The following is a 13495-nucleotide window of genomic DNA, read 5'->3' on the forward strand; positions in this document are numbered from 1 at the left end:
GCAATATGTGGAGTAAAGTTACAGAATTCAGGGAAAGAAAGTTTGGATGTAGGTTCAATGTAGCAATGTAGCAGCCCCCTGGCCTCTACAGGAATCCTCCAATCAGGAGTTCATCATTTCTAGTTTAACTCTCAGCAAAACCTAAATTAAAGTAAAATTTTCGTGAGTTGAATTTTTTATTCTATTTTAGTTTCTTTGCTTTTTAAAAAACCCATACTGTTCTATAAATATATGATACTAAAAATATGAGGGTCAAGGATTAAACAAAGTAAAAATGACTTTAGTGACTTATCAGCCAAATAAAATGTCTGGGTTTTCTTTGTTTTAGATCCTGATTAGATCAAATTAACTGTAAAAAGACTTTTCTTTTTTCTTCTTATTGTAGAAAATCAGGGAAATGAAAATAAGAATAACAATTATTAGATAAAATAAAGAAATTACTGTTTATTTTGTTAGATATGATAATTATATTTTTTAAAGTATATATCAGGGGAAAACACTGAAGCATTTATAGAAAAAAAAATATATGATGATGTGATTGCTTTAAATTATAGCCATTTTGGGGATATAGTGAGGATAAGAAGGGACAAATGAAACAAAATTAGCAAAATGTTGGTGTTAAAGTTTAGTGATAGATTTATGAATATTTATTTTACTATTCTCTATACTTGATATATGCTCAGAAATTGACATAATAAAAAATTCTAACTAATTTAAATTATAATCCATGTGAAAATATTTTCCTGACCTAAATTTGTCTGGTCTAGTTGTGATTTAACAGACGTATTGTGCCAAATGTTAAGAAAACAAAAATTTAGGAATGATTACAGGAAAATACTCATCCACATGGAAAATGAGGAAAAAATAAAAATGTTAATAAAATAAACTAACATTGTAAACTTTTTTTCTTTCTTGTTTTAATTCTTTTAAACACCAGTAGCATTGCTTATTTTTTTTTAATGATTTTATTGCTTAATTCTCAGCTGTTGGGAAATTTTGTAACTACCAAATTGCAAATAAACTACTGGCTTAGAGTTACATAGATATTGGTTCCTGGAACAATTGAAGAGAATTGAACTATATTTTCTTTAAGATGGATTTTGCAATGTATATATGTCCAAAATATGTCAACTAGGCAGTTTTTAAATTTGATGCTAGGCAATTGGTCACAGTACAGACTGAAAGCCATCTTTGAAGAAGCCTGAAAATAGACTTTATCATTTATTCAGAAAATCTAGCTTGTAGATTGAAAGGAGTACCCCACAAGAAATTGCTAACAGGAAGATAGCCAGGTACTATCACAATCAAATTCATGGATTTTTTAATAACATCTTTTGTTTTCTGATTATTGCAAAGTGGTAATGCATATTAGATTTTTATATGTTTATATTCAGAACCAGAATCTTTTTGTACTATAGAAGCTGCTGACCTAGCATTTACAGACTTTCTGCTCTAGGTAAAAATTGGCCCTGGAATCTAGAGCGGAGCCAAGCTTCTGCAGGGAACTGAACCTAGGGCTATATGCATAATAAGCAAGCACTCTACTACTGGATTACAACCCACACCCCGTTTTTTAAATTTTGTTATGAAACAGGGTCTCACTAAGTTCCCCCAGGCTTACCTGAAACTTGCTATCTTTTTGCCGCAGCCTCCTGAGTACCTGGGATTGTGGACATCAGCCATTGCACCAGGCTTGCAGGGAGTTTTAGTAGCCTCCAGAAAATTACCATATTATACACATGACTCACCTATAGTACAATGAAGCATACAGCATCTCTCACAAGTTAATGGTTTATTATCATGGTAGTATAATAATAGTCATAAATGTTTGGAATATAACTGATAGGTAGAAAACATAAAAGTTGACAAAATATTATTGAAACTTTTACTTATTTTTTCAATGAATACAACTTTTACCCAAACTTTTCCAGTGATAGTTGGTATTTTAAAAGTAGTACAGTGCTTTGATAAAGGATTGATTTTTTAAGTTCTGCCTTTCTGGTATTTTTAAGAATAACTTTATCACACTAAACTTCTATTTATATACTTTTTCATAAAACTGAAGTTTTCATTGAATATCTTATAATCATTTTTAAAAGAAAATGCCTTTAAGTCCCTGATAGCCTAGTGATCCCAAAATGAAACCTTGTATTTATTTACACAATAAGTACTTTACTGCCCAGAGCATATAGAGAGCAAAGAGCTTTGTATATGTTATTGATTTAGAAGGTAAAACTTGTTGTATGAATAAGTCAAATGAAACAAGATTGGAAAGATCCTCCTAAAATAATATTTTGAAATATTCAAATGAGATGAAAATATGAGGCAAATTTCATATAAATCTAGTGAAAATTTTTGATAGCTTATGTCACCAACAGTAATTTTTTATGCTTTCACACATAATCAAGTGCAGTTCTAAACTCATCTTTGATTTGAATCTTATTTCCATTCAGTTAGTGTGGGTGCAACACAACACATCTGTGTTATGTTGGTGAATAAATTGCATGCTGCGCACACAGGGTGGCTTCTTACAAAATTTTTAGCAGAGTTTCAAACCAGCTGAGTGCATAATACAGACATCAAAATAACCTTATCATACACAAGAATGTATGGATTTTGCAAAAGAAGTAACAGGCATATTGATAATCAAGTTATGAACAAATGGGAAATTGTCATATTTTTTTCTTTTTCTTTTCTTTTTTTCTTCCTGGACCCCTTTTTTATGTAGAACTATTTATTTTGTAATTGTTTCAGTACCTTTGCTACAGGGGGACTTAAGACAGAGGAAGCAAACAGAAACAAATTAGAATGCCTTACTTTGTTCCTCCTTTTTTAGCATAAGTAGGAAGCTGATGATTACATTTTCTTCTTCCATCTAAAAAGAGAGAATATAAAATCAATGAGACAAATTTTATTCATATGAAGTTGTAAAAAAAAAAATCAACCTGATTAAAGTAGATGGAATACTAATCTAACCCAGTCAATTCTAACATCTATTGTAATTATGCATGTATAACAAGGTGTGGTGCCATACACCTGTAATTCCAGCTACTTAGAAGTGTGAGGCCAGAGGACTGTAGGTTCTAAGCCAGCCTGGGCAACAGCTGCAACCTGTCTCAATAAATAAATAAATAAATAAAGCATGTATAGAAAGCAGAAAATGAGAGATATTATGCAAACATCAAAGGTCAATTAAAATTTGCCTATCAGTAAAATTTAAAATTTGGTTATTAGCATATACATTTACAAAGCCTAGTTATTATTTATGGTGACTAATATTTATTCCCATGTTTTAGGCACTGTTCAAAGTGTTTTGCATGTATCAGTTTATGAATATTCACATGAGTCCTAGGAGGTTAGGTACTTATATAATCCCAGTTTTACAGATGAGAAACTTTCCCATGTGGGTCATCCCAGATTCAGTTCCAGAGAATTGGATTCCAGAACTCTTCATTAAAGAGTTTTAGTGGACATTACAGACCCATAAGTTGGTCACTTGAAAACATTAGTTCTAAATCTACTCAGGCAGAGATGCTGAGTCTTTAAGCTGATTCATCTGTTTTTTCATGGAGCAAAGAAGCCTTGTAATTTTGGTACCTTGGTACCATAATTACTATGGTACCATCCATCTGACTACTAGAACTTCCTAGAGGACCTGCTACTCCTACCATTCCCTGCCAAATCTGAATTCTTCTACATCAAAACAAGTTCTAATCAAATTGGAATTTACCATAAACTCACACATGTTTTAATTTTACTATTTACCACTTTCCACAGGAGTGGATAAATTAGTTCCCCTAAACATGCCCCAGTTGGATTATGAGTTTTTCCCTTGAAATACTCTGAGATTATTTCCTTCTGAGAGAAAAGAATAAAAACTAAGTTGAAAACTGTCTTTATTTTCATAAATTCAATTTTTATTTTTAATTCAATAACTCCAATTCTCATCACAGAATAACAGTAATCATGTCCATTTTTGTTTTATTATCCTCACTTAAAGTTAATAAATTTCTAAGTCAGCAAGCCTCTGGTACTAGCTAGTTATTTCAATGGCACAAAAATTAAATGTGACTTCTTAAAGTTTCTGTTTTTCTTAGACAACATTGAAAAAAAATATTCACTCACTAGCTGAAGAACAAGGGAGCAGGCTTTATTCAAGATTGTCAGTATAGGTATAGAAACCATTGTAATGGAGTTTTGCAATAGGAGAGAGAGATTGAGCTCCACTCTAAATACAACAAGGAGAAGTGAGAATTTATAGCCAAGGTATAGGATAGGCCTTAGTAAGAGAAAAACTACTGAACAGAAACTTCAGGGGTAGTTGAAGATTGTGTCAATGTTAAGTTAGGGTCGTCAGATATCTCCTGAGAAACAATGGGAGATAAGATGTGATCATTTGAAGATGAAGGATTCTAGACAGATTCTTACTAAAAATGGACAAGACAAGGAAAGGCACAGAAATAAAAGAATCAAGACCTAGTCCGAAAATTAAGAGAATCATGATCAAAGTTTGATCAAGGAGATCATCTTTGCCTGTGCTGGTTAAACACTTTGGCAGAATAGGATCTAGTGGAAAAGGAAGCTTTAACTTCTTATTGTTCCAACCTGGTTGTGTAGCTCAGTGATAGAGCACTTGTCTAGCATGTGAGAGCTCCTGATTTGCATCCCAGTACAGGATAGCAAAAAAACCCTTGATGTTATGAGTACTCATGTTCAAAGCAAATGACCACCCCATGGGCTTTAATCAACTTTACTGCATTATGTTATACTGCAGGTGCTATCATTTCTGTGGGTTCTTAAACTCTCTATCAGGAGAATCAGGCTGAGGCACAGTAATACAGAAGCAAGGCTCTTTATTCTTATGATCTAGAACAAGGGAGACAGTACGTGGGGGACAGTAACCCCAAGCTAACTCAATTAAGAAGCAAGTAGTGAAAAAGCATTTTTGTGTTTCTAAGGTAGGCAGGGACCTGATCTCTCAACATCACTTCATACAGAAGGAGAGCTTCACCTACATCTGTGTTCTCCTCATCATGGGTCTCCACTTGAAGCATGTCTCATTTTCATCTTAGATCTCCTCCTCAGAGTGTGTTTTGTACTATGTGAATGAGTAAAGATTAAAAATAAGCTATTTGAGCATCTAATGTGTGCATGTACTTGCCCCTTATAACTCAGAAACAGCCAGATGCGGTTGCACACATCTGTAATCCCAACAGTTTAGGAGGCTGAGACAGGAGATCACAAATTCAAGGCCAGCCCTAAGCAGTTTAGCAAGACCCCGTCTCAAGATAAAAATGAAAAGGGCTGGGAATGTAGTGTAAATTGCCCCTGGGCTTAATACCCAGTACCCCCAAAAAATGGGGACTGGGGAAGTGACCCAGTGGTTAAGCCCCCCTGGGTTCAATCCCAGGTGCCAAAAATGAAAAGAAAACAACAAAAAAAAAAAAAAAAAAAAAAAAAAACCTCAGAAAACAATCTCATCCCCACATCAATCTGAAAGACACAAGATGAATACCTGGTAAAGTCAAACAAGTATGGGTCTTTATTTCTTAGATTAACTGACAATTTGTTTGATTTTTGTTTTCTTTGGCCCTTATTTCCTGGTATATTTGCTGCCTCTGCTAACCCTGTAAGAATCTTTCTCACAAGCAGCCACCATACTGTTTGACAACAATGATGCTCTTAGTGTGACTGTTGTTCTATAGTGAGCATTCCAACAGTTTAACTATGCTAGTGCTCAGGAGTTTCTTCATGTCTTCCCAAGCACTGTGTCAGCATCTATTGATTTACACTTAGAATACCTTAATTAAACAGAATGGACAAATAATCAGGATTTAAAGGAATGTGCTCTAAGGAAAAAGGATTAAATATAATTTGGTATAGGAAACAATTGCTTATTCTAACTTAAATTAAAGAAAACTTGTGTCATGAAAACCTTCCCAGTATATGGTTCCTTTTATTTTATAAAAATAAGAACAGGTAGACATAATGCCTTGTCTCATTCTGTGTTTGCTTGCTCATGGAGAAACAAATGCACTAGAACAAAATTTTTAAGTTGTGATGAACATTTTATGAACATGAACAAAATTAGAGATTTTCTTTATGTGATTTAAGCAGACCTAAAAGTAATTCTTAAAAATATAAACAATATATTTCTCCCCTAACTCTGTTTCTTAGAATTAGGTAGAGGACTTGTATTGAAGAATGAATTTAAATATGTGATGAATATAGCAATAATCTGCATGGGAAGATGTACCCCAAATGCCTGTTGTTGTTTTATAATTCATTTGATTGGCTAATATGACATTCCATAGGTAGAATAAAATCTGGCATCTTTCCATAGGTAGAATAAAGATAAGCTGTCATTTATTTTTTTAATTAATTTATTTATTCTAAGTAGGCATATATAACAGCAGAATGCATTTTGATTCATTGTACCCAGTTTTTTTAGTTGTATACTATGTAGAGTCCCACCATTTGTGTCTTTATGCATGTACTTAGGGTAATGATGTTCATCTCATTCCACCATCTTTCCTGCCCCAAGCCCCCTCCCCTTTGCCCAATCTAATTTCCTCATTCTTTCCATGCCCCCCCCCCACTCATTATGGATCAGCATCCACTTATCAGAGAGAACATGGGGCCTTTGGGTTTTGGGGATTGGTTTACTTTGCTTAGCATGATATTCTCCAACTCCATCCATTTACATCATTTTATTCTCTTTTAATGCTGAGTAATATTCCATTGTGTATATATACCACAGTTTCTTTATCTACTCATCTATTGAAGGGCATCTAGGTTGCTTCCACAGTTTAGCTATTATGAATTGAGCTGCTATAAACATTGATGTGGCTGAGTTACTGTAGAAGGCTGATTTTTAGTCCTTTGGGTATAGAGTGAGGAGTGGGATAGCTGGGTCAAATGATGGTTCCATTCCAACATTTCTAAGGAATCTCCATACTGGATAAGCCACCATTTTAACAAAGGCCATTATAATGAATGGGGTCTAAGAGCAGGGATCCTATCTGTATTGGTCACCTTTTGAACAACAGTATTTAATTTGGATCCTTGTTGTTTTAGTCACCTTTTTTTGCTACTGTAATTTAAAGACCTGACCAGAATTATTATAGAGAAGGAAGAGTTTATTTAGGGACTCAAGGTTTCAGAGTTCTCAATCCATAGAAGGCCAGCTCTATTCCTCAGGGCTTGAGGTAAAGCTGAACATCATGGTAGGGAAGATACTCAATGATGATGAGAGACCTGAGAGAAAGTCTCTACTTACCAGTTACAAAATATATACCCCAAAGCCACACCTCCAATGCCCACCTGCTCCAGCCACACCCCATCTGCCTTCAGTTACCACTCAGCTAATCCCTATGGGGGGTTAATTCACTGATTGGATTAATGTTGTCATAACTCAATCATTTCTCCTCTAAACCTTCTTGCATTGTCTCACACATGAGCTTTTGGGGGACACCCTCACATCCAAACCATAGCATTTGTACTTTGTAGAACGGAATCAACTAATATTAGTTAAATTAATAAAATCTATTATAGAATGAACTGCAGGAAAACAAGACTCAGAACTGGTTTCAGGTGTAAAACTAAATTATTAGTAACTGGCTTATTTATAGGGATATTTTACATAGCAAGTGTAGTTTTAGAGATAAAAGAATTATCCAATCATTAGGTTGGGATATCTGTTTCTAGATTAATGTTAAAAGATAATTTTTTTTCAAAAAAGAGGGCATAATCACAACTTTCACAAAAATATAAAATATACATATATTTAATATTTTAGTAACTCCCAGTAAAATAATGAGAGACACAGTAAGATGTTACAATGGTTCAAAAGAGAATTCAACTGAATGATAGATGACTAATACAGAAATAGGTGGCTAGATTAGATAGATAGATAGGTAGGTAGATTAAATAGGTAAAATGAATTTACAAATAGGCGAAAATTGATTGTTTAGAAATCCATTGCATACACCATAGTCCCCATGAATACAGGTGACCCACGTATGCTAGACAACAACTTGCTTAACAACAATTTGCCAATAGAGCTGGACATGGTGGCATAGGCCTGTAGTCACAGCTATTGAGAGACTGAGGCAGGAGTATCACTTGAGCTCAGGATCTCAGGACCAGCCTGGGCAAAATAGGGAAACTCCATCTCAAAAACAAAAGCAAAGACAGCAAAACAGCAGTAATTCCTTGGTCCTCTTTAAAGTCTCTCCTAGTTTTCTATCAATTTCAACCAGGCAAAGGATATTCAGAACATTTTAGAAACAAAAGACCTGCTGTCTACACAGAAGAAAATGGTAATTAGCAAACAGTCGATGAGGAAGCAAAACTGAAGGATACCACATAATTTTTTAAATTTCTGACTAAGAAGGGAGGATTTGATTCAGAATTATAATGCATTGTTAAATGAGATGATAATCTGATGATGTATAGGAAATAAGATCACTATGCAAGTATTGTTGATTTTCATGCTATAAAATAACTTATTAAATGTGTTCCTTATAATGATATTTCATATAATAATTCATTATTCTCCCAGAATTTTTTTTTAACAAATACTAACATTTTTTAGGATTTTTAATTTAAAATTTCCACTGCTCATGTTAATGCAGAATCAGATCATAGTTAAGGAAAACTGGCTTGCTCAGTGCTTAATATGGCAAGATTCAAAATTACACTCCCCTTTCTCAATTTTCTCTACCCTCATCTCAGATTAATTGGAATAAATTACAAACATGACTTCCTAACAATGCTCAAAAGACTATGCCCTACATTTTTCTTTACTTAACATGATACAAAAATACAGCAATAATGGTTGTATCATTAACAGTTATGGTTTCAATACATTCAATTTACAGTTGAAAATTGGTCTATCTGTACAGAAGTAATAATTCATAAGTACAGGCCTAAATACAAGAAGAAAATAGGGGAAGTTTTTTGGTTTTTTCCTTAGAGAAAGCTCTTAGATAATTGTATTATGGTTGTTATTGATATTTGTAAATGTAGTGGTTTGCTTGGAAATTAATCGTTTTTCTTAATTAAATCCTTGAGATATTTAGTGATAATAAGTAAAGGATGTTGAATTTTCATTTCTTTTAATGATTTCCCCCCAAAATATTAGAGAAATAATAAGTTCTCTGTCAAGACCCTTGTTGTACAATGTACTTGATAGAATAAATTTCTTGTGATTAAAGTAGCACGGTTTTGTTTTTGTTTTGTTTTGTTTTGGTCACTTGGTAAAGCTATATCAACGTGTGCATTAAAACAGAATTTTGTATTCAAAGATACATTTGAAAACAAATCATCCAAACACCAATAATACAAAAACTGAAAACAAAACCTTTCTTAATCTATATTTTAATAGTTTGGGATTTAGGGGACTAAATTCAGGATCTTTTAAAAGGTCTGAGCTCAAAATATTTTATATGATAATTAAAGCAATTCACTGCATGTATCTGGTTTAGTGGAAATATAAATTTTCATGACTTCTAGTAAATATTTTAAGGAGGAGTATTTACAAATTAAGCACTTCAGTGTTCTGAAATTGGTTCAAAGCAATGACCCTACAACTGTTACTATGTTGATTTTTGTTTTTTACTCCACAAAGAACTGGACTGAGATCACCAGCTTATTTTTGCAGGCAAAAAGAAAGATATTAAAAGATAAAAAAAATACTGCATCTTTGTTTACAGTATTATGCATAACCTGTATTCATATGTAAAACTCAGCACGTTTCAAGTGAACTAGATTGTTTTTGAAGGGGCCAGGAAAGGATGTCCATTACCTTGACTTGACATATAAAATATAAATGTTTAATTTAATTAAAATAATGTGATTTTTCTTTATTAAAGTTATCTTGGCTTTTATCTTATTAAACTTTAAAAATATATATATTCATACTCTTTTAAACCCCTCACAGTTTTTCTATCCAGTGAAGTTTTAAAAATAATGATTGAAACCCATTGAAAAAATTTTGGGGCACAAAACACAAATTGATTTTGACTCTGGAATGGGTTCTTTCTTTGAAGATATAGTTGGAATAGATTTTGCATGTAAATTTAATTTGTAATGAAAGACAAGTACAATGTAAAGTAAATGAGTCTCTCACAGAGCTCTTTTGGTACATATTTCAGTACTGTGCTTACCACGCAAAATTAATCATTTTATGAAATTTTTATAATTTCAGTTGCTAAGGAATGATAAATAATAGTTCTTTATTTTGGCAGAGATTAATAATACAAGCTAAGAAATCATTTTTGGTGTAGAATGTAAATTAAACACTAAAACACTATCTCTGACAAGTATCATGTGGATCTATTTTCAGAAAAACTATTTGGACATTTTAAGAGAGGAAAAAAAAAAAAAAAAACCCTGAATGACAGCTATCTCATCTAAAGGAGGAGAAAAAAAATTAGAAAAAGAGAAGAGAGTCACAAAGTGAAAAGAATCAAACTATCATTGGGAAAAAAATCAAAAAATAGTTATTTCAAGTACTAATCACCAACCTTATGATTTCTGATCTAAATTAAGTGCTATGCCTATTTTATATTTAAAAAATAGTCTTCTTAAAATTTTATTGATTTTAGGCCATGGTCATTATCTTTTGACCTGAAATACTTATGTTGGGAATATCAACCAATTGGCACCTATCCCCTTTTAAAGGTTAAAAAAAGAAAAAGAAAAAGAAAGATGACTATTATATTGTAATACTTTGTTCTCTCTCTCCTCCTCTTTCTATTTTTTTTTGTTTTGTTTTTTGTTTTTTGTTTTCATTTTTGGATGGTTGGTGATTTGTTTGCTTCTCCTGGTTCCTGTTGATCAGTGGTGTTTGGCCAGTTTGTATTTTTCCAGACATCACTCCACGATGTTGTTGAGGTGTTTGATGGGCCAACTCAGCAATCTTCTCTGTTATCTTCCCTCTCAGGATCCCATTCAGGTATCCTTTAATAGAACTGCCATGCATCAGCTATTGATTAAAGACTGACTTTGATTAGTATTATAGAGAAAGCTGAGATTTATATCATCCATATTACAAATGAAGTAAACTGAAAATAGAATCATATATATATTTTTTAAGAATAGAAACACAACTTTACAGTAATACAGAAGCTTGAGAAAAATATTTTCTGGAATTGTAATCAAGTAAATATATTTAATCACAATATGTGGTACTTAATGTAATATAAAATATTTAAACATTCTTTGAAGAATGAGTTAGTCTGTATCAAAATGTAATTAAAGCCTTCTGATAAAAAGATAGCAACTGAAGCTTTACCCAAAGAAAATATATTGTTAGTGGTAGGATAGTTTAAAGCAATTTAATAGAAGATAGATTGAAATTTTCAAGTGACAGTGTAAAATAATATAATTTGTTAGGTTTACTGAATGAAAATTATTTATGATATCTTAGTGTTTGTTTTGTTGAGTAGGAGAATCACTTCCACTGAGTTCAGGTAATCAGATCACAATTCGATTTACTTCAGTTGGACCAATAACAGCTAAGGGATTTCACTTTGTTTATCAAGGTAAGTGCCCTGTAGTCTAGAAACACACTAAGGAATGATATCAATTTCCATGCTGTGTTCCAAGCTATTGAACGATGTGATACTCATAACCATATAGGAGGGATAAAAGATTTTTTTTAAGTAGTTTTACCCTGTTTCCCATATTCCCCACTTCACTACAAGGACATTGTCACTTTTAACAAAGTAAAAAAGAAATATTGCTTCCATTATCATTCTCCATTTAAATGTCTGATTTTCCTTCCCTCCCAGAATACTGTTTTCAAAACATCTCTGCTTTTCTGTTAATTGTTCACTCTCTATATTTTCTATTTTCCTTGTAGTCTAGCACATTACATTTAAAATGTACAAATTTTTGTCCTGATATATTTAGACATGTTAAGAAAATCATGACTGTATTCTAAAATTATACTTTCTCATTCTCTCAAGAGAATTGAAACTTTCCTTATGATTTATAAAGATTTTGAACAATTAGAATTTCATTTAGACAGCTTTTTCTTGCCTTATATAAACAATTTTCCATGTTGTCATTAAACTAAATTAAAGGCTATCATTTGAAATATTTTGTTTGAATTATGTATGATTATGTAGGAGTTATTCTCAAATGTACCTTGAACTTTATTCCTGATAAATTTATAAACATTTATTATTTGTTGTTCTTATTAAACTTCTATCCACCTTATCAATAGGCTATATTATTATTTTATTTTTAATCATAGTTCCCCATGTAAACAACTTGTAGTATTATGAATTTAACAAGGCACTATAAAAATTTAGTTATCATTACTCACGTTACATAAGAGAAATTGATCTACTTGAAATTCATTGTATCATTTCTTTGGACTGTTGTCAATCTCTTTAATCACATTCGTATGTGTTTTAAAAAGAAAAAACATCCTGTTATCATTCTTTTTTACCGATTTTTAAAAAGGCACAAATGAAAGATATAAAGTCTAAAACCAATTTCAAATTTGATATTTATGATTATTGACATAAAACCTTCTATTGTTGTTAATCTGTCTGACTTAAATATTGAATGTAATTATTGTCTTCATCAATAACAAACAAGTTTTGAAAACAAAGTTTGTAAACATGCTATAATAAATAAAATGCATCTAGAAATTTATGTTCTTACAGAAAATATGCTGAAAAAAATTGTACTAAAAAACTACTTCATGTAAACTGACACATACTTTTTGAATTTGATATCCCAAGTTAAAAAAACTCAATTTTGATGACATAAATTTCAATACCTAAAATTGCTTTATTGTATTAATAAGAATTTGCTAAGAAATAGAAAAAATATTTGATGTTGTTTAAAGTATCAAAAGAAAAACTTTCAGAACAAAAATCTTGATGACAATGACAATATTAATTTTAAATTGTATTTTATTTTGTGTGGAATTTAAAACTTAGAAATATATTCAAGTTGTTAATTCAAGTTCTGACAAAAATGGATTTCTTTTAAACTGTTTAAATAGTAACATTTTTAAATTTGTCTAATACATGTGAAATTAAAACCAACAATTATCTCTACACAGCTGTTCCTAGAACAAGTTCTACACAATGCAGTTCTGTTCCTGAACCAAGATTCGGAAGAAGAATTGGCAATGAATTTGCAGTGGGTTCCTTGGTTCTTTTTGAATGTAATCCAGGATATATTCTCCATGGATCCATAGCAATTAGGTGTGATACTGTGCCCAATTCTTTGGCCCAGTGGAATGATTCTTTACCTACCTGTATTGGTGAGTGTATTAATTTACATTAATATTGTTCTATGATTGTACATAATGTTTTTCCAAGTATAAAATTGCATGCATTTATTTCATTTGTTTCATATTTTTCTGATTATTAGTAATACTGAACTTTTTTTATACACCTCTTGGCCATTAGTATATCTTCTTTTAAGAAATGCTGATTTAGATATAGTACCCATTTTTATTGAATTA

The 13495-nt window shown here is 31.8% G+C and overlaps 1 protein-coding gene across 3 annotated transcripts in view; it reads left to right on the forward strand.

Moving 5' to 3' along the window:
* The window catches only part of Csmd3 (CUB and Sushi multiple domains 3), a 1110517-nt gene that overhangs the window by 944113 nt on the left and 152909 nt on the right, over positions 1 to 13495 (forward strand). For 2 of the 3 annotated variants that reach the window (XM_026384530.2, XM_026384531.2), the window contains 3 exons: positions 10847 to 10960; positions 11454 to 11549; positions 13088 to 13291. In XM_026384530.2, the coding sequence (XP_026240315.2) occupies positions 10847 to 10960; positions 11454 to 11549; positions 13088 to 13291 (414 nt within the window). The remainder of the gene's footprint in view (positions 1 to 10846; positions 10961 to 11453; positions 11550 to 13087; positions 13292 to 13495) is intronic. The other variant, XM_026384532.2, reaches the window with a different exon arrangement.

This window comes from Urocitellus parryii, chromosome 7 (genome assembly GCF_045843805.1).
Source record: "Urocitellus parryii isolate mUroPar1 chromosome 7, mUroPar1.hap1, whole genome shotgun sequence".
NCBI lineage: Eukaryota > Metazoa > Chordata > Mammalia > Rodentia > Sciuridae > Urocitellus > Urocitellus parryii.